The sequence below is a fragment of the Paramisgurnus dabryanus genome, chromosome 13 (genome assembly GCF_030506205.2).
Source record: "Paramisgurnus dabryanus chromosome 13, PD_genome_1.1, whole genome shotgun sequence".
NCBI lineage: Eukaryota > Metazoa > Chordata > Actinopteri > Cypriniformes > Cobitidae > Paramisgurnus > Paramisgurnus dabryanus.
The window spans coordinates 27,530,826-27,552,225 of NC_133349.1; the positions used below are offsets into that span (position 1 = coordinate 27,530,826).

Below are 21,400 nucleotides of genomic sequence, written 5' to 3' on the forward strand. Positions count from 1 at the left end.
CCAAATCATAAACGATTACCATTGGCTGCTAAAGTATATTTTGCATTTTGAAGTAGACGCTATCTGACGAAGCTCGCGCTATTTAATGTGCACTTCCAGTTTACAAAATCTCAGAGTTGTCCTAGACGCGACGCGGACCGACGCTGAGCTGCGCGGCTGGTGTGCGATCCCCTTAAGAGAGGGAGTGAATGCTGTCTTCACCCGCACAAATTTTTTGAATGTTTACAAAAATATATTTTTAACCAATATATATTTTAAAAATAAATACATTTTAAACCATTAAAAATATATTTAGCCCTCCATATATTTTAATCCAAGGAAATATATTCACATCACATTGAAAGAAAAACTTTGTTACGAACATGTAAACATTTAAAAAGATAAAAAATTGAATATATTTTCATATTTTTGGCAAAGAATACATTTTTTTTAAATTTGAAATGTATTTGCTTCCCTTGAAATAGATTTCTATTTAATATATTTAAATATTTAATATATTTATATTTGAAATATAAGGTTAAAACTAAATATATTTCCAAATTCAAAAATATATTCAATTGAGCATTACTTTCTACAAAATGTATCTAGCATATATTTAAAATATATTTTTGGCAATTTTTTTTGCCATATGGGCGTATATAAACAGCGTCATAATGATGACTGCTATAAAGGATAGTTTAATTTTAGCGTTAAAGTTAATGATTCGAGGTCTTGCATGTGTTTACAGTACTGTGTGTTTGTGTTTGTTGGAATGTTACAGCCTGCATGGCATGTAAAAGCTTGTTTATCTATAGCGGTCAAAGAGTTTGTCCTAGTGTGCTGTAAATATGTTCGCAGAATGATTATTTCCCAGAATGACCTGGCTTATATGCGTGATATGCTGATAGTGTAGAGGAATTTTACACAACTATGTTATGGTCATAGTTTTTGACCCATATCTGTGTGTGATAGGTCAGTACACTGAAAAAAACAGCAGTGGGTCAAAAATGAACGAACCCAGCCTGTTGGGATTCAACCCAAAATGCTTGGTTGTTTTAACCATTGTCTAACATTTTTGGTTAATTTAACCAAAATTAATTAAACGTTTGTCCATTTCAGACCCAATGCTGGGTTGAAAATAACGCAGCATTATATAGTGTGTAAACCGACAAGTGTTTTAAGATTATGGATAATTGTGTCCACCTGCTTGATAACTAAAAGCTTTATCTCTCATTTTTGTTTGTTCCAAAGTCTAATGACGGATTTATTACTGGATAATGCACACCTCTGTTATTTATTAAATACATTTATAGAGATTTAGATATTAAAGCATAATGTGAAACTGTAAGTAAGCGATTCCCTAAAAAGTGTGTTTCCAATAATTACAGCTAGGTCAGAAATTGCATACTTATTATTTTAATTAAGTGAATACTTAACACGCTGTATGTAAGTATATACCTGCAATGTGTGTAGTATGAATAAAATCTGGACACACTACATTCGCCGTGTTGTGATATTCATGTGACCATACAGCATCAGTTGCGTTGCAGCCAGTCACAAATCCTCTCCTATGGCCTCATGAGATAGTAAAGTGTCCATTAGAATGCACACTTCAGGATCTAATCAGAAAAAGTCTGCATTTGAGAGGTCATGTGATTTATTTTATTTTTGTGATGTCATAGTTTCACTGGCATTTATGTATTTTTGGAAGACCTACAATTAATACAAAGACCTTATGTGCCCCACTTTAGGGCAATTCACCCTTTCGTCTACTCTTTTATGAGTACTCTAAATACTTTTTTGTCACATACTTTTAGTATGAAGTATGCAGTTTCAAATGCAGACTACATGTTTTCTGCTAAAGGAAGATAAGTGAGCATTCAGGAAATTATATTAATATATTTACATAATTCTGCTATATTATTTACATCATGACGCCGGTGATGCAGAAATAACACTCTTCACCTGTGTACTTACATTGGCATTTTGGTATTATAAAGGCCATTGGCTACTCCACTTTATAGTTATTTGTGTAAGCATTGGCCGTTAACAAACTCATATCAGTCAGTAATGTGTCTGCATTATCCATAATAAAACAATAAATAAAGATTTTTCACCGTTACTATCCAATGGAAATGAGATTGCTGCTTTTTGTACCAACCTCAGTAGCTTAAAGCCAAATTCGAAACTGATCTGAAACCAATGCCATTCATTTAAAATGAGTTATGACCTGTTGGCAAGAAAACCAAAACCTGTGTCCAGCTTGTGAACCAATCAAATCTTGCCTCTTTGTGTCTGGCCGTTCGTTAAAGTTTCATTTTAATTAAACAACAGTTGCTGGATGGCACAGCTTTAAGTGACAAATGCATGCATCTTAATGACCACAGTTCACTCTGAGCATGAGAAATGTGCTTGCTGGCACGGCTTCTGCCCCTTTGTCACCTCTCATGTCGATGTGTTTCACCGTTGTACTCTTCCCTTTTGGCAATACGCCCCCCACTCGCTGGATACTCACACAGTTTAGGAGAAGTGTTGGCCGAGGGTGCTGATTTTAGAGCAAGCGGCTAAAAATATCAATCAGGGCACTTTGTAATTATCTTCTATCGCATCAGCGGCCCGCTCTGGATTTACATCTCTCTAGTTTTGTCCAAACCCTCCGGTCGAATTGAAATAGTGCAACCTCTTACTGACCCGCTGAAGTGGTTATGCATTTGGTTATGCCGGGAATATCCACGTATGTGAAAACCCAGCTAAAATCATTGTTTTGTGAATCGTTGAAATCATCCAAGAACATTTTGTGAAAATATAACATAATATAAAAACTAAAATTTTACTCTAAAAGTTTAACTACCTAAAATTGTCCAAAGGGGAAGGAACAATTCGGTTGACTATGATTTTGATCTGTTCATACTTCTAATTTGGTTTGGATTTTGTTTAATGTTTGCCTGCTGCATTGGGTTTGTGTGGAGTGTTAATGGATCCTGGTCTTCCCCCTTCTCTGTTTTGTCCCCTCCCCCTGCCTGTGCCCCGCCCCCTCCACTTTGGATCTGTCTCTAACAGCAGTCTGAACAGTGTGAACAGTAGTGACTCCAGATCCAGTGGGTCGCACTCTCACTCCCCTTCCCCACACTATCGCTATCGCAGCTCGACACTGCCGCAGCAGGCCCCGGCGCGCCTCTCCAGCATCTCATCCCACGACTCGGGCTTCATCTCGCAAGACGCCTTCCAGTCCAAGTCACCCTCCCCGATGCCCTCCGAATCGGCCCCGCAGGTAAGAGCTTAAAGTGATGTAACACCTGTAATTATCGTCAGCAAATGCGCTGTTTGTATGCGTCAATCCGGATGACAGGAATGTTTACGACTGATAATGTAGTGGCCTTCTCCGCCCACCTGTTGGCTGTTCCCTCAATGTAAAAGTAAATCCAAAGTGTCATCATCTTGTCGTTTAAGGGGCTGAATGTGTTTTGATTCATTGCTTAAGGCTGCACGTTCACTATAAAATTGTCAGCTTATTGCTTATGTGTCGGTCAAATAGTGAGGAGCCCCTAACTCTGCGGTTTATTCCCATGTCAGTCAGCAGCCAATTACACTTAGTCAATAACAACCTGAACAGGTGATGCAATGTAGGTTTATGCTAATGTGCTACGGAAATCTACTGTAAGGATGAGGTAAATAGTCTAAATAGTCATTTTTCCCTTCACATTCAAAAATAATGGGTAAAATAAAATTAAAATGCACCATTATATAATGGTACATTAATAATTATAACTTTAATATTGTAATGATTTTGCAATGTCAGCATTGCAACAGTATAACACTATTCACATATTATTATTGGCTGAGAAATATAAGCACTTCATTTTGTTGACTTTAAACTTATTTCTGTAGATGTTTTTATAATTTTGCATTGTTTGCAATGCATCTTTACAGTAAATACACGTAAGTACAGACAGAGAGACATAATGAAAACATAAATTCATGAAATGCATAATAAAATATATGGTATAACACTTTACAATAAGATTGTATTTGTTTACATTTGTTAACTGTATTAATTGACATAAACTAACAACGTACAACTTTTTTATGTTAATTTTAGCATTTACTAAAACATATTTGTTATCAAAAGTTGTACGTGTTAACATTAGTTAATGAACTAACATGTACAATTATTTTGACATTTACTAACATTAACAAAGATTATACCACGGGGCTGTTGAATGCTTTATGCCGATTGGTTGAGAAATGTTCGTTGATGATTATTCTGTAAACGCACAACTAACCTGTCAGATGCCACCTTGGGTGTGCATTATTTTTAAATAATTTAACGGGCTATCGTCAATATTCCTTACTTAATAAATAAAGAATTTGGTTCCAAAACTCGATAAACGCCATTTAAAAAAAAAAGTGTTGCAGCCAAAATCAGTATTATATCAGGTCAGTATTAAAAAGTAAATTCTTATTTTTATGCAAAATCCAATATCCGCGGTGTTATTGTCATCTTTTCTCCCTTTTGTTTCAAAATGCGATAAAGGCCACTCCTCCTTCTCCACAGAATGTTTTATGTTTTTAAAACCTAAAGATGCTATGTGAAAGTTTGTAACAAAAAAATTGTGTTTTTCATCTTGTAACTTTCTTGGTATAGAAAACAACTTTTTACCGAAATTAGTCAAAATGGATTTATTGTGTTTTGGAACCAAACTCTTCAAATACCGATAAACTATATTGCTCATTGTTAGTTCGTGTTAGCTAATGCGTTTATTAATGTTAACAAATACAACCTTATTGTAAAGTGTTACCCATGGTATTATTGCAAAATTAATTTTACATTAGGTGTAGGCGTATATTAGAGATAGGAACTGTAAAAATACAGCAATTGCCTGTAGGATTGTAACTGGACCGTTATATTAATAGTGTTATTTAACAGGCATATGGGTGATGCTTATATAATTGTAGATGATTTCAAATTTTTTTAGCTATATAAGACACTTTTTATAGAAAATATTATACTATTATGGCCTGTAACATCTTGGATCCATGACAATGATAATTGACCAAATAATAAAAATATAACAGTTTGAAAAAGCAGAAAAATTAATGAGGTTGGACACCAAATGTACCTGCAATTATTTAATTACTAATGTGTATTAAATTTGTAATAAGATTAGCGATACTACACTGTAAAAAATACTTTGCTGCCTTCAATTTTTTCGTTGAATTAACTCGGATTTACAAGTAATTTCAATTTACTATAATCTATATTGACTAGAGATGTTGTTATAACTACAGGTGAGTTGTTATAATCTGAATTGATTAAAAAAAAATTTTTAAGGCAGCAAAGTATTTTTACAGTGTAACTATAATCCATATAATTTAGTTAATAATTAAAATAAAAAAGTATAACTTTTTCATAAAAAGTTAATAATTAATTAAAAAAGATTGTAATCGGTATGTTATTCATACACTGTAAAAAAAATGCAGCATTTTTGGAAAAAAATTATATTTTTATGTTCTTGTTTAACTAAAATTTTTAAGTTATGATAACTTATCACAGGTCAAAACTTGTGGTTTTAATTTTGTTTTACAGTGCACTAATATAAATACAATACAATATACAAAGTCTTTTTATACAATATAAATGCTTTATTTTTCTATATGTAAAGAGGTTTTTCTTGTAAAAGACTGCAGTTGTAGGTTTACTTGGAAAGAAACCCTTTTTTTTTTTTTTGCTGCTAAGAGCAAAAATCTGTTTTCTAAATTTAATTTTGTATTGTAAAATTTGTATATTTGTATTGGGGCAACACTTGATGTCTGTTTTAAAATATGAAAGCAAATAAGTAGAAAACCGATGGACTAGTCAATTGAAAGTACACCCTGTATAATTACAGGACAGGGTGGCACAAAGGCACGCTATTGGTTGATCCAGTAATGTTTTGTCTGGGTCCAGTTCGGCCACACAGAAAAACAGACTGCAATTCAGTTCTCTGCCACTGGTGCTTCAGAAGTTACACACTTTCACTTTTTTCAAAACCTAAACACGAAATAAAGAAAAATAAAAATGAATGTCCTCAGACTTGATTTGATTGTGACCCATGATCCTATAGCAGATTTTGCAAAGGTTAAAAAAAACCCACGAAAACAAATGCCTTAAAATTCACACAATAACATGGAAAATGTTGGCACTCTTTTGGCACAATCATATAGGTGTTTAATGAAGCATAGTATGACTCCCTTAAGAAACTATGGTTTCAAAACAGTGGGAAGACTTCAAATTCACCCTTTTCTGAAACATTCGAAGCGCTGACCGCAACTCCGCTTGGCAAAGTTGTCTCCGGATTCATCGAAGAGAGATTTGAGGTTTGCGATGTTTTGCTGGTGATGTCATCATCCCAGACCGAAATGGACTGACCCCCTGAATTAAATCCCAGCGTGGTCTCAGAGCTTCCAGCATCCGTGGCTCCCCTGCTCAATTGGAAATAACTTTGGTGGTTAAGCAGCGGCTCTGCGCCCCTCGCGTGCTCTAACTGTTCAGCTGTCAGCTTGTTTTTTCAGTTTTTACCGGGCCAAGAATCTGACAAACATGAATAAGTCGAAGTTTGTGGCTCAGTTTGACTCTCGCTGAATGAAACTGGTGTGGGTGTTTCTTGTGCTGTAGATTTGGCAAACTAACTTTCTCTGCGGTTTTTATGTTGTTTTGATTTATTTTACAGCCTCTAACCTCCTGCTTTATGTGCTTCTCTCTCTTTTTCTCTCTTTGTGTGTCCAAATGTGTTGAACTTGTGCCTTCTTTTGCTGTTTGTGTGCTTCTCTGGTGCTGTGTGTGTGAACGTGTCTGTCCTCCATCTGTCGTGCGTGTCTTAGACAACCTCTAGCTCCGCCTCCTCGGATGCCTCTGAGACCTGTCAATCAATCAGCGAGTGCAGTTCTCCCACTTCCATTGGCTCAGGTGGCGCCGCTTCCTGTTCAGAAAAGGTGAAACCCCATTGGCCCGTGTGTCTCCCAAAACACATTCGAGTCCCAGGCGCTATATTCCCACCAATTTTCCTATTCCTCAACACTCCTGTTAATAGATCTGATTATTCTGTGCCTTATTATATTTATTTAGGAGCACGAGTTCAGCTCCAACCCAAGGTAAACCTGGTTTTGCAGGCAGGTGTATATAAGCAGGGTTGGAGCTAAACTCAGGACCGGATTTCAAAAGCCCCGGATTTTGCATTTGCTGCCTAATGTTGTGTTAGTGGATTTTGCACATGTGTCATCTATTTATTTCATGAATGTTTTTCATGCATCTGCAGTTATTTTGGGATTATGAACCACAATCCACAGATGTTTTTCTTTATCCTGTTTAAGTTCATTAATTTCATCCATTTTTTTGTGTTTTATCTCCATGTCCCATCCAACCCCTGCATGTGTTCAGTTATCAAACGGCTATGATCATTACACGCTGGGAGAGTCGTCGTACCTGAACGGCGGGGGAATGGGAGGGCAGTACCCTTTTTTTCCCCACGCCGCCTCCATTTCCTCTTCCTCATCCTCCTCTTCCTCCACACTGCGTTCATGGTCACGCCCGGGCTCAGCCCTCCTGTCCGATTACCCCCACTATTGCACCCTGGCCTCAGGCATGATCCCTTCCTCCAAAGTCCCCAGCTGGAAGGTTTGTCCATCCAATCCTTCACTGTCACACCATTTTTTTATTCTTCAGTTTATTCATCACAAAAAAGAAGTATGTGTATGTGTCATTGCCAGATTTCTCGGATTTCAATGCTTTAATATTTAAACTAAACCTTTAATGGATAGAAAAAGAGAGCAAAAAAATAGTTTTTTTTTTATAGCTAAGCACTTAAAAATCTGCTTGCTCTCATGTAAGTACTTCTTCCAGGTAACACAGAAGTTTATAGTTTATTTGAAAGTGAATGGAGCTGTCAGGACCAAAAGCACCATTGAAGTATCATGAAAGTTATTCATATGATTCATACATTATTTTCTTGTACACAAAGTGAATGGCATCCAATCTCATGACTTTGGTTTAAATCTGCACACAACTAAATGAAAATTAACAGCTATAATGTAAAGCAAGATTTGATGTAAATAAGCCTAACTGAAAACATAACTTTATATCATTTTAGTTTGTTACAAGCTATTTATATTTCGAAGTACAGCTTTTATAAACAGGGCTTTTCAAACTTTATGATGCCAAGGACCCTTTTGTGAGGGACTCCAAACCAAAATAAATATATAGGAATGTATGACGAATATAATTGGCAACACTTAAAGTGATAGTTCACGCAAAAATGAAAATTCTGTCATCATTTACTCACCCTCATGTTGTTACAAACCTCTATAAATTTCTTCGTTTTATTGACCATAAAGGAAGATATTTGAGGAATGTTTGTAACCAAACCATTCATGAGCCCCAAAGGTTTGGTTCCAAACATTCCTCAAATATCTTCCTTTATGGTCATCAAAACAAAGAAATTTATACATTATCCATTTAAGGGGGTTGCACATCGTGTGTAGGACAACTCGCAGGTATCGCACACCGGATGTGCACATTCAATAACGCAAGCTTAGTCAGAGTCTACTTCCAGATGCAAAATATGCATTAGCAACCTATGTTTATCGTTAACAATTTGGGGCAAATATGATGTAATTTAATGTCAAACTATGTGAGGGGCCCTCTGTGGATTTCACAGCAAACAGCCGTCGTCAGTTTTCAGTTTTTAGATACATGGCGTGGCGCTACTCGCCTGGTGTGCTGCCTCCTTTAGAGTAATGCTGTATGTATAATTTCACTTAAGATGTATTTTTACTGCAACTTTGACAAAAACTTATTTTATAGCAGCTTAACAAGAAATCCTGCCTTACAAACCCTAATAAGTGAAAATAATAATAAATATATTTTACTATTTTTCTTTCGCTTTTTCCTATGAACATTTCTGTGGACCCCTAAAACCTCCTGGACCCCAGTTTGAAAATCCCTGGTGTAGACTATAGTGCTAATTTTGCTAGTTTTAAAGCTTGACAGCCCCATCCAGCATCTTTTGTGTTTCATGGAAGAAACATCATTTTGGTTTAACATTAGGATAAATACGACATTATTATAATTTTTTAGGATGAGTTTGTAACAGAAAGAAAATGTATTCTCTAAAGGGACATCCACACCAAGGGGCTATAACTAAAACTATATAGTCATTGTACTTGATAAAGTTTTTTTTATCATTCTCCACACCACAACAATAACAAGACAGAATATGATATGGTTGGGATCACTTTCGGTGCTATTAAATTTGTAATCATTTATTAAAATCCATTTGAATTGAAAAGACTTGAATTTAGCATAACATTATCATCTGTTGATGTGGACACTAATATAGTTATTGCTATAGTTATCATTTTTGGTGTGAACGGCCCTTAAAAGGACTACGGAGAGCTTAAACATTAGATTAGATTTAAACAGATGACCAAATGTGACCCTAGACCACAAAACCAGTCGCACGGTTGCTATATTTGTAGCAATAGCCAACAAAACATTGTATGGATCAAACTTATTACTTTTTTATGCCAAAGATCATTAGGATATTACGTAAAGATCATGTTCCATTAAGATATTTTGTATGTTTTCTACCATAAATATATCAAAAATGTATGCATCATTAGTAATATGTGTTGATAAAGACTTCATTTGCACAACTTAATCTGATGGCGATTTTCTCAATATTTTAATAGATTTGCACCCTCAGAATTAAAAAGAAAAGCTTATTTATTCAGCTTTTAGATTATGTATACATCTCAATTTCAAAAAAGGACCCTATTATGACTGGTTTTGTGGTCCAGATTTAAATTGATCCCCTACTTCCACCAAGTGGCCGGTGTTGGGAATAACATGCTGCACAAAGCTCCAATGAGATACAGTTGTTGAGTCTTCTTTTTCTGGTTCCAGGACTGGGCTAAACCTGGTCCTTACGATCAGCCCATGGTGAACACACTGAGGAGAAAAAAGGAACCAAAGGAAGTAGTGGACGCAAATGGCACTTCAAATGGCACGGCCCCTTCTTCTCAACCAATCATGGCCAATTCTCCTCCTGAGGATGCTCAGGGGGCCAGAAGCATGACTGTTGTACCAAAGGTAAGTCACATATACTGATGTTTTTACATCTGTTTATTTGCTATCATTTCATTTTAAATGTTTCTTTTGAGGCTTTGCATGAATGCATGCAGCTTAAGGCCACAAGGCTGCAAGTTCACATCAAGTGACGATGAAATTTAATTGATGGGGTCACAAGCCCAGATATTTAACTGCCCTGACTCATTACTACACTTGTGTTTATAGTTTTCTCCTGTTTGGTGCTTGTGTTTGTATAGGTGGATGATATGGAGGTCCATGAGGAGTTGACCCTGGCACTGACCCGAGGTCTTCATCTGGACACTCAACGCTCCAGTCGTGACTCTTTACAGTGTTCCAGTGGCTACAGCACTCAGACAACAACACCCTGCTGTTCAGAGGACACCATTCCCTCCCAAGGTGTTTGTTGTGAAGAGGTTTTGCTGCAAACAGGTTCAAACGACCATAAAATTTGAATGAATTGTGTGAAAGCTGTCCTCTAAACTTGGAAAACCACAACTAAATCATAATTTTATGCTATATAAGACTTTTTACAGGAAATAGTACATGTTATGGTCTATTACATCTTGCGATCCATGAATATGAGAACGAAATTATTAAAATAATAAAAAATATAAAACCTTTAAAAATCCCTTAACTGGGGCAGCCCTTTTTGAGTGTGGGGGGTGATAAAAAGGTGATGTACCCGTTCAAATTAATATAAATCTTGGTCTTATTTTAAAAAAGACACTTCAAAGTTTGTCTCGGAAGTATCTGGAGGTGAAATTATTGTATAAAAATTGTTATAGCAGTTTACATTTATTGTAATAAATACAAATAATGCAATAAAGTATATATTTTTTAGATAAAATTATCACAAAAACTGAGGTTTTACCAACAACCACCACTAGGTGTCAACGGTTTGCAGCATACTCCTGTCACAAATTAATAAATGACTGTCACTGCATTACTATTACTGCTAAAATGTTTTGAAATTTTAAAAAAAACAGTATTCATAGACTTTTCCAACGATATATAGTTTTTTCGTGATTATAACATGCAAAATATTAAAGTAAACTCAAGTGTCTCGCTCACGCGACTGCAACAGTTAAGGGGTTATAAAGCACTTTCGTACCTGCAATTATATAATCACCCATGTCACCTAATATATTTACCTATATACATCATTTTTCTCTTTTTTTAGTGTCCGACTACGATTACTTTTCTGTAAGTGGAGAACCAGAGGGGGATCAGCAGGATTTCGACAAGTCATCGACTATCCCGCGCAACAGTGACATCAGCCAGTCCTACCGCAAGATGTTTCAAGCCAAGCGTCCGGCTTCCACGGCCGGTCTTCCCTCCACTCCCGGCCCTGTGATCGTCACGCCCGGTGTGGCTACGATCCGTCGTACGCCCTCCACCAAACCCTCCATCCGTAGAGCCACCATGGGCACTGGCCCTATCCCCATCAAAACCCCCGTCATCCCAGTAAAGACGCCCACGGTGCCTGGCTTTTCCAGCTCACTAGGGGGCAGCAGTGAAGAAGGAGAGGAGCAAGCCAGCCCCGACTCGCCTAACCTGGGAGAAAACGGGGAGCGGGTGGGAATCCTCCATGGGGCATCGTGGAGTGGCCAGGCCTCCATTAACCCTGCTTTGCCACCTGGACCACAAGGTTCACCCGGTGGACCTGAAGACGACCCAGAGGACTGGGATTTTGCGGACCCGCAGAGCGACACTATGCTTCTGGCGATCCGCAGAGGGGTCAGGCTAAAGAAGACCATGACCAACGACCGCTCTGCGCCACGAATTGCGTGATAGATCAGGAAGTCATGTGTGTTAATATTGTACAAAGACTTTATAAAGGGTACACTTCAGAAACAAGCGGTGAAGAACACAAGCTGTGAGTTGTGATCAGATTTAACACCAGACTTCTTGAATGTGGCCTGATGTCCCAAGACAGAGTTTTATGTTTATGTTCTGACCTTCTGGCGCTTTTATGTTTATATGCTTCAAATGTATAATGCAAGCATGCGGCCAACATGAGTTAATTTAGGATTAACTCATTGTAAACAATATCTTTAGATAATTATCGGCTCTTATTAGTTTTAACACTGTCATTATGTTGTTATTATTATTATTATAGTTTCAATGATTAATTCCCCGCTAAAATATATATATATATATATATCTTAAGCATTAGCCGAGTAAAGTACTTTTATCTATTTGTATCAAAATGTAAATATTGACAGAGGTAAGAAAAAACCTGCAGATTTAATTTATTTAGCACTCTCTGCTTTAATTCTGTACCAAACAAGATTATTTTGTATATTATGTTAAAGTCAGCACACATACACACACTTTATTTCCCTGTGAAGTCTGTTTAGTGCAACTGAATGCTAATGCTATCAGTGCTAAGTCTATAGTGACAATTGGTGCGATGCCTAAACGTGTATTTCCAGTTAAATAATTTGTGCATGGCACAGTATTAATGTACATGCTTAAATTCGGAAGATTTGCGAATGATAAATCTGATGTGCTTCCCTGGATATAGTCTTATACAGCTAACCATGAAGCATGTACCATATATTTAGCATCTGTCATGTTAAAATTTAGCATAGGTTAACTGTAAGTCCTGGTGCAAAGACATCAGAGAGGCCGGACGGCTTTTGTAAAGGGTTCGACTGCGTCCTTAATCATTTCATGTGTTTGGCACTCAATCCATTCTGTGTTTAAATGTCATTTAACTTTTCCCGACCAGCACAAACCAACTGGTTTCTGTTCCTTCGGCTTGAAGCTTTGTGCAAACCAGTGTTGTGTGTGAAACTGTAAAAATCTGATTTACTGTGACATTCATTCATTCATTGTTGGTATTTTGTTTCCATTATGTACATTTTTTAATTCATAACCCAGTGGTCATATGTACAGTCTGTAGACACAAGATATTTAGGGAAAGCACAAACATTTTTTGTGTCTGTTTCTTATATATATATATATAAATATTAATGTAGAGTATCTAATTACAAAGATTTAATCCTACTGCGTGAAACAAATAGAAACCGACAGGATTATTTTTTCCCAGTGGACCAGCTTAGTAATGTCGTCACGGTACAAATGTGTAAAATTGTGAAATTTGTCACAAATTGGCGGATGCTTACCTGCATATGATGCTATAATCTTGTATGTACTCTCGCTCTATACGAAAATGTTTTAGTTCTAACCAGCCTGTATTTCAGTAAAATATCAAACTATTTAATTTCAAAGCATTAGGTAATAAAGCTACCAAATACTGTGTAAGTTGATTCTGTGCTAGCCAAAAATTGCTTTCTTATTGTAAAGGCTGAAAGTTTAGTATAAGTTTATTTAGAATAGTTTGTATTGAGAGTTGATCTCAGTTATGTGCGGTTTAAAAAGCTATAAAATCATTTCCTGTATGTTTCTTGTGTTTTTTTTTCTTGTATAACTACTCATACACACATAAAATATATTGAAAGATCTGAGGTCTTTTTAACCTGCTTTTATAAGAACCGGAAGGGTGACAATAATGACAATAAGATGAGTACAGGACCATCAAATATATTGGATGTGACAAAATTGAGCACTCCTATTACTGTTAATAGGGGGCAATGCAATGCTCAATATGGCTTCTCTGGCGATGGAAGCCCGCCTTTCATTTAAAGGAACCAATCATTAATCGATAAAGACTTACGATTGTCTGGGGGACAACCTGTGCTCATGTGAAGTAACTGAAACCACCTCAAATAAAGGTGATTTGCACAATTTCAACATGTTGTTTAATTATAATTTGAGATATTCAAGTAGATTTTACTCTTTAGACTTAAAGGCGGGGTGCGTGATCTCTGAAAGCCAATCACCCAAACAAACACACCCCTACTCGAATAGAATCTGGACCTTCTGTTGATAGACCCGCCCCACACATGTGCAACACAGGCAACGATGTCCGTGAAACACATGCCCCTTACTGCTGATTGGCTACAAGTGTGTTAAGTGTTTTTCAAAAATCATGCACCCCGCCTTTAAGTATACAAATAATACACGCTTTACATTGCTGCCAATAGAATACAAAAAACCCCCACAAAAATGTTAATGTACATAATATTTTATTATATTTATAAGGGCTGAACTCATAGAACTCAAGTGTACATCTGTCAGACGTCTCAGAGGTCTGACATGTGTGGCCTTACATGGGCCGCTCTCTGGGGCGAGTGACAAACTGCCACCACAGGGGTGGGAGATCTCCCTCATTACGGGCAGGTGGCAGAGCCTCAGATTTTGGGCCATCAGCAGGGGTTTCAGCCTGCAGTTGCTGGACCTACAGAAAAAAACAAGTAATGTGACTACTTAGTGATTCACTTAGGTACCAATCAAATTAACATGAACTTACTCTCCTACTTTACTGACTAATATGACTTAAAGCTCTGAGATGTTCATAATTTATAACACACACAAAAAGATGTGGGCGCACAGCATGAAACATTTAAACGTATTGTGCAAGTGTTGGCAAATTAAATGTTGTCCTGTCCAAATGCAGTATTCATTGTAGATTATGAATCACCAGTGCATAATCTACATTATGCAGACAGTAATAGAAACACTACTCACAGTATTAGGTAATTGTGAAAATGGCAAATTACAAAAGTTTCTGACTAAAAATGTCAATATCACTATAGATTTGGGATTGGTGCATATATGACTTAACCAAGTCAGAAAATATTTTGGATATCATGCAAGTATTGTATGCATCAGCTTTTTTTTTGGGTTAATTTGATTTGACTTGACTTTAACTATTAAAAGAAAAGAAAACAAAGGATGAAAAAACAAAATAAAAATAAACGAAACAACTACATTTTTTTAACATCACACTCGACCCGCTCAAAAGGGACAGGTAGAAGCAATAGGCTTTATCATATTCTACCCACAGTATTTACCAAATCACACTCAGACAAAATAAACCAGACATATCAATTTTAATAAAAAAATACCACTCCAATGTACATCCAACTTTATATAATTTTAAAAAAAATCTGTTGGAACAGCAGAAACAAAACTCTCACTCACCCCTTGCTTTATAGATTATTTGTGCCATCTTAAAATCTACCAGATCATTAAACTTTAAAGTGTTTTTATTTAAAATCATAATTGCTCTTTTTTGTATTGTACTTGATGGTTTTGTAGGTGTTACCCCATAATTAAACGCAGTCATTTAAATATGGCAACACAAGTGAACTATACAAAATATAAAGTGCTTTCTCATTCAATACATGCCTTGCTTTCCCCTAGGAATACACAGATTGACCGCCCATTAATCAGAGCCGATTTTGTTTTTAATTTCTGCTGATTTGTGTTTATACGAGTGCACCTTTGAAAGGAACTACCTTGAGAATAGTCATAATTGCATTTTCTTTTCATCTTAGTATAATTCCTGATAAAGCACTGTTTTCTGCGGATTTGTCCGTAATACAAATGTACAAAAGCGCACATGGCTACTTTGTTCCTGTCCGGTTTTAAGAATCAATGTATCTTACATATAGCATACTTTATTAATCATTATTTTAACGTGAATATTAGTTTTGCAATTTCCATTTTTTTATAACCACTTTTTTACTTATTTCAGCTGTGACCACCTGCAAAAGCTATTGCAAATTTTTCCTAGCACAGAAAATATCAGTTATCATCGGCATAAATCTTAAAGGAATATTCAATTTTCTTAAAAGAAAAATCCAGATAATTTACTCACCACCATGTCATCCAAAATGTTGATGTCTTTCTTTATTCAGTGAAGAAGAAATTATGTTTTTTGAGGAAAACATTGCAGGATTTTTCTCACTTTAATGGACTTTAACAGACTTTAACACTTTTATAAGTGTGTTGAAAGAGGACCGTTCCTACGTTGTTGTATGTCAACTGATACTAATGAATGTCTTTGTGTCAGTTTATTGTTTACAATGGTCCGCAAATGTGCGTTTTATATATGTAACACGTGACCTCCCTACGTCACTACGCATTTACGCGAGGTCGCGCTGGACCGGATCTAGACGAAAAGTTGTGGTTTAAAAGTGTATATTTGTTATTTTTCTTGTCAAAAATGACAATCGTATTGCTAGATAAGACCCTTATGCCTCGTTTGGGATCGTTAATAGACCTTTGAAACTCCGTTGAAAAAAACTGTTAAGTGTTGAGTTAAGTATTAAATGTTGGGCTCTATTAAAGTCCATTAAAATGAGAAAAATCCTGCAATGTTTTCCTCAAAAAACATAATTTCTTCTCGACTGAACAAAGAAAGACATCAACATTTTGGATGACATGGTGGTGAGTAAATTATCTGGATTTTTCCTTCAAGAAAATGGAATATTCCTTTATAGCCTCTTTCACACATAAATTTACCAGGTTGACTTTACCAGTTATTTACCAGCAAAGACTATATGGGCAAATGCAGTTAACAGGATCTGCGACAACACGTCATGTGGATTTTTCCACTCGAAAGATGTAATTGAGGCCAATATTGCGCGTGCATGGCATTTGCCCAAACCACATATTGCCCGCTATGTGTGTCATCGCACTGCCGTAGCATCTTGTTACGCAGGGTATGATTGTGCATATGGGCCTGGGTGGATTGGGGCCCGCATCCATATATTTATGATGTTGTGCTTCATTGCTTGTTCAGATAAGGAAGCGTCTCATCTGTCAGTTTGTTATGAGCACACATACCTCTCTATCCCAGCTCTGAGCCCTCAGCTTCTTCCACTGCTCTCTCTTAGCAAAGTAATCAGGATACAAGGCTTTCTCTGAGGGGTGCCAGTGATCCAGACACCATTCAGGAACCTAGAGATGCAGAAATAAGTATGGAGATATAAAACTGGATACTGATGTATATGTACCTTCACCAATCAACATACAGCACTCTTCCACTCACTTTATAGCACTCATATCTTTCGTAGGATGTTCCTCCAGGTGAATCAGGGAACAGGTAGGGCTGTGGGTGTTGATTGGCCCAGAACTCTTCTTCACCTGCCTTCAACATTAGGGTGGCTTTCACCATATCCTTCTCATGTTTGTTCTCATCAAAGCGTGCTCGCATCAAACAAGCATAGAAACGAAATTTATCCCTGATACAGGAGAGAAAATACAACAGGTAAGAAATGAGCCATTTCACATTTAAAAGCATTCACAACCACAGTCAAAAGAATGCAACTATGATTACTAAACAATAAACTAGGATATTATGCAGAGGTGGGTAGAAATAAGAGTACTTAAGAGTACATTTAAAATGGGTACTCGAGTATTATTCTAATGGAAAATTTTTACTTTGTTATACTGTGCATCATTCCATTCTGTATATTAATTCATTACAAAATGTGTGTATTATTAAAAATTGGCGTCTCGTGTTTCTGGGGCATTTGCAAATTAATGACTCACTTGAGTCGATTCCTTACAGAGTATTGCAAATAAATGAGTCGATTCTTTACCAAACAAACGGGCTAACTGTTTATATTAATTGTTCAGTTCGCTGTAAAAACTTAATTGTCTGATGCCGTTTTTCACTCATATCAAGAAACACGCAGAACATAGTGTTGGATGATGGGAATATAAATCTACCATATCTATTTACTAAAAACAAATAACAAGTTGTTGTACGGTATGTTCAGATGTAAGTGTAAATGTAACTTTAATATGCATAGTGAATGCAAAACTCTTGTCGGATTATTTTAATATTGTCTGATATTCCAAAAAACCTGTACACATCAACAGTACGTTACATTTTTACACATACAAATTTTACACATGTAAGTGCCCTCCTTAAGTATTGGGACAATACGGGCAAAATTCCTTTGAGCGTGTGCGTATATTCCACTCGCTACTTTAGTATTATTTTCATTGAATACTTTTTACTTCTACTGGTTAGTAAATGTTAAAAACACGACTTTTACTTCTACTTGAGGAATTATTTCTTTAGTCACTTGTACTTTTACTTGAGTAAAGTTTTTGGCTCACTTCTGGTATTATGTTACTATATAATACTATAATAATCTATGCTCATGTAATATATATATATATATATACTAAATAGTTCATAGTTGCCAGTACTTAGTATGGATACAACATTATGTATTCATTATATAGCGCAGTATATTTTCATACAGGTGACCAATCTACTTTATATTAGTTACCTGCAGACAGATGAAAATAATGGGTTAGTTTTCAATATGTATTTAAAGAAATTCAAGGTTTCTGAGACACAAACAGACAAGTAACGTTAAGTTAAACTTCAGCAACTTGGTAAATTGGTGAAAGGCACCGAACGTCTGACTTTAGACTTGACCTTACATTACTAATTTGGAAACCAGATTATATTTTGTGTGGGCAAAAGTTTTTTTTAACGAAATGTAAGTAAGGTTAATGTGACAAAATGTAACGCAAATGAAGTTATGACATCATTCTCATACAAGAAACTATATCACGGTTGCATTATTTGTAAATATATACATATCTGAACAAAACCGATTTAGCCCTAATAAATGCATCACCTTTTTTCAGATGAAAGCAAATAATAAAGATATAAATAAGCCGAAACTTGTCAAAAAAGAAAGTGCATTCATTTCAATCGAGCAAAACAAGCAGTTAGCACGATCGCTGCAGTCCGCTAACTCCCGGGCCGGCTGTGTCTGTTCCGATCCGTCTCTAAGCTATGATATAGTTAAGAAAATTGCAGCTGAGTTATTCAATATGTCATTTTACCTGAAAATACACCATGACTCAAGATGTCTCAGTGATTTTTTGTAAAGTCGAAGGACTTTTTGTTGATGGGTCAGGTAGGCCGTCGCCATCTTTCCCACTGTGTCACCTTCACAGGAATCTCACAGATGAACATAAGAGAGTTGGAGTCAGTGCTGCCACCTGCAGGCCTGGAGAAACTTCAGTCCCGTTTACATTAATTATGTATAAACATATTTAATGTGCTATAAACTCAAATGTTTGTAATCATTTCATGTATAATTTATTGTTCATGAAGGACACTTTTAGCTTTGTGTTTATGTATCTGCTTGCTCTGCTTCTGTTATGTAACAGATTTAACGCAACAATATGAGGTTGCTATAGCTCTGCTATAGTAGATGTGACATAATGGTTTAAGCAAGGGCTGGGTCTAAATTTAAGTAGCTTTTACAAACATACCTTACAAAAACATTACAAGTGTGCATCCCAAAGCAAAATAATTGCAATAGTATATTTAGGGCAAGATCAAACATGAATTTTATTATGTCCTGACCTGGTATACATGTAATGTACTGTGTAAAGATTTCAATATTTTTATACATCAACCAGTCAGTGAAAACCGAAGAGATGAACACAAGGTGGCACAATTTTACTACATTTTTATTTGAACATTGTCTGAGGCCTAGCCAGTTCATTAAACAAATGCAAATGCCATTAACATATTACATATTGTAAACTGTATTTAACTGCAAATTAAATATTAAACTCGTATTAAACACATGCAACTACCACGTTTGCTAAAACAACCTTGTGACCCATCACAAAAACACTGGTCGCTCAAACTCACTGACGTAAAACAATACCCCGGAAATGTAGTTCTGTTGGCTGACGTGACTCCGCCCCTTCAGCGACAACGCTTTTTTTCAAAACTACAGTTCCCAGAGTGATGACGCGTCAGGAGGCGTAGCTTCGTTGTTTTTTAATATGACAATGAAAATAGTCCATTAAGGGCAGCGCTGACTGAGTTTGCGAGGAGAGTGAACATGAATGACGATTGTGCTATACTGTAGGAAGGAGAGGAATATCGTCATCACTACTCGTATGCCGTGGCTTTCATCCGGGCGGAAAATAATAGCTGGCGAGGACGGACATCACGAGGGCAGAGCAGCAGGGAGAAGTCAGTTTACACCCCATTGTACATGACATGAGAAATGTTAGTTTCTTTCATTTTTAACCTGACCCGGGTGGAGTATGCGAATAATGGACATATGAAAACCTGCCCTCGCCTAAATTGTGCTTTCGGTTTTAATTCAATGCAGACGAATATTTAACATTCTTTTCTGTTGACGGGACACGCCAAAAATCTCGTCGAGGTAAGTGGATATCACTTTTATTGACAACTTTGTATTGTGAGTCATGCTCGTCTGTATACTGTTTGTACACTCACTGTTATGTATTCAATCATTGACACCCTTAACTTTCCCTTCAAGGTTGACCGACAAACCCCTTAGCCCTCTTCTTAACAATGCTGCCGTGTTTGCGAAGCGCCTTGCGGCCGAGCAGCGCTCTGCTGCGGCGCGTCAGTGTTGCCGTTCCGCGGGTTCACGGCTGCGGTCTGGGCACACATCCCCACAAGGAGCCGATGGAGCCGCTGAACTCTGCGCAGGGCGCTCGCGAATTCATCTACAGCCTGCATCCCACTGAGCGCACGTGCCTGCTCCGAGAACTGCACAGGTTTGAGTCTATGGCCATAGCTCAAGGTAAAGAGACACATAGTACACCATTATAACCTGATAATAAAGATATATAGTCCATCTATTAAGGACATAATGTCAGCCTAAGGGTCAAACTATAGGAATAGAATAGAATATAGTAGGAAAGAATAGAGCAGAACGATGAAACATAAGAAATAAGAAATATTTATAGAATAAAGAATATACATATAAAGACAAATTATAACAATAGAATACAATAAAATAAAGGCAGAATAGAAAAATAGAATAGAAAAGCAGAATAATGTGAAAATTGTTTTGTCAAAGCAAGAAGTTGTGCTCAGATTTTTATTATGTAACGTTACTACTTACAAAGATAAATGCAACCTTGCATAAAAACTCCTTTGAGTCTGGTTCTTCTAGGCACACATGGCACCCCATGACCTATCCAGCTTTAGGAATCACAAGATAAAATTGTGTGCTTTTTATATATGCCATGACCTTTACACTAAGTGTTTCTTTTATAATTTAAAATTTTATTTCTGAAAGATCAGGTACTGTTAGGGTCTTTGAAATATGTGCCAAATAGAAACATTTTCTTATTCCACCTGTGTTCGATATGCATCGATGTTTGGGTAAAGAGTATTTCCTCTCCTCAGTCCGAGCTCCCCCTCCACAAAGCTCATCGGCAGATGAAGGTCTGTGTGGCTGATGTTTGCTGCCTGCCGCTTCAGGTGTCTTTAAGAGGAGGCATGTCTGTCCAGTAATGTCGTGTGTGTTTTAAAGCAGACAGATCATTGTATCACTAACAGATGCCAGCGTGTTCTTATGGAGACTCAGGACAGATTTGAATACTGAATTTGCTGAATGAATTGCA

General features: G+C 36.6%; 3 protein-coding genes across 10 annotated transcripts in view; 2 read left to right on the top strand and 1 right to left on the bottom strand.

Moving 5' to 3' along the window:
* LOC135728164 (protein MTSS 1-like) overlaps positions 1-13,575 on the top strand; it is a 73,133-nt gene extending 59,558 nt beyond the window's left edge. The window contains exons 10-15 of one of the 7 annotated variants that reach the window (XM_065246301.2): positions 3,040-3,250; positions 6,841-6,951; positions 7,397-7,633; positions 9,920-10,105; positions 10,342-10,501; positions 11,286-13,575. In XM_065246301.2, coding sequence (XP_065102373.2) covers positions 3,040-3,250; positions 6,841-6,951; positions 7,397-7,633; positions 9,920-10,105; positions 10,342-10,501; positions 11,286-11,896 — 1,516 coding nt within the window. In that variant the 3' untranslated portion in view covers positions 11,897-13,575. Of the gene's footprint in view, positions 1-3,039; positions 3,251-6,840; positions 6,952-7,396; positions 7,634-9,919; positions 10,106-10,341; positions 10,535-11,285 lie in introns of all 7 variants that reach the window. The other 6 variants (XM_065246295.2, XM_065246302.2, XM_065246292.2 and 3 more) reach the window with 6 other exon arrangements.
* Positions 13,576-14,182: 607 nt separating this feature from the next.
* On the bottom strand, positions 14,183-18,992 carry ndufb9 (NADH:ubiquinone oxidoreductase subunit B9). Its single transcript, XM_065246306.2, has 4 exons — positions 18,836-18,992; positions 17,013-17,205; positions 16,808-16,921; positions 14,183-14,411 (listed from the first exon to the last, which is right to left on the bottom strand). Exons 1-4 carry the CDS (start codon positions 18,922-18,924, stop codon positions 14,280-14,282), a joined length of 528 nt encoding a protein of 175 aa, XP_065102378.1. The 5' UTR covers positions 18,925-18,992; the 3' UTR covers positions 14,183-14,279.
* Positions 18,993-19,777: 785 nt separating this feature from the next.
* tmem65 (transmembrane protein 65) overlaps positions 19,778-21,400 on the top strand; it is a 58,623-nt gene continuing 57,000 nt past the window's right edge. The window contains exons 1-3 of one of the 2 annotated variants that reach the window (XM_065246307.2): positions 19,778-20,184; positions 20,302-20,571; positions 21,183-21,221. In XM_065246307.2, the coding sequence (XP_065102379.1) occupies positions 20,337-20,571; positions 21,183-21,221 (274 nt within the window). In that variant the 5' untranslated portion in view covers positions 19,778-20,184; positions 20,302-20,336. The remainder of the gene's footprint in view (positions 20,185-20,301; positions 20,572-21,182; positions 21,222-21,400) is intronic. The other variant, XM_065246308.2, reaches the window with a different exon arrangement.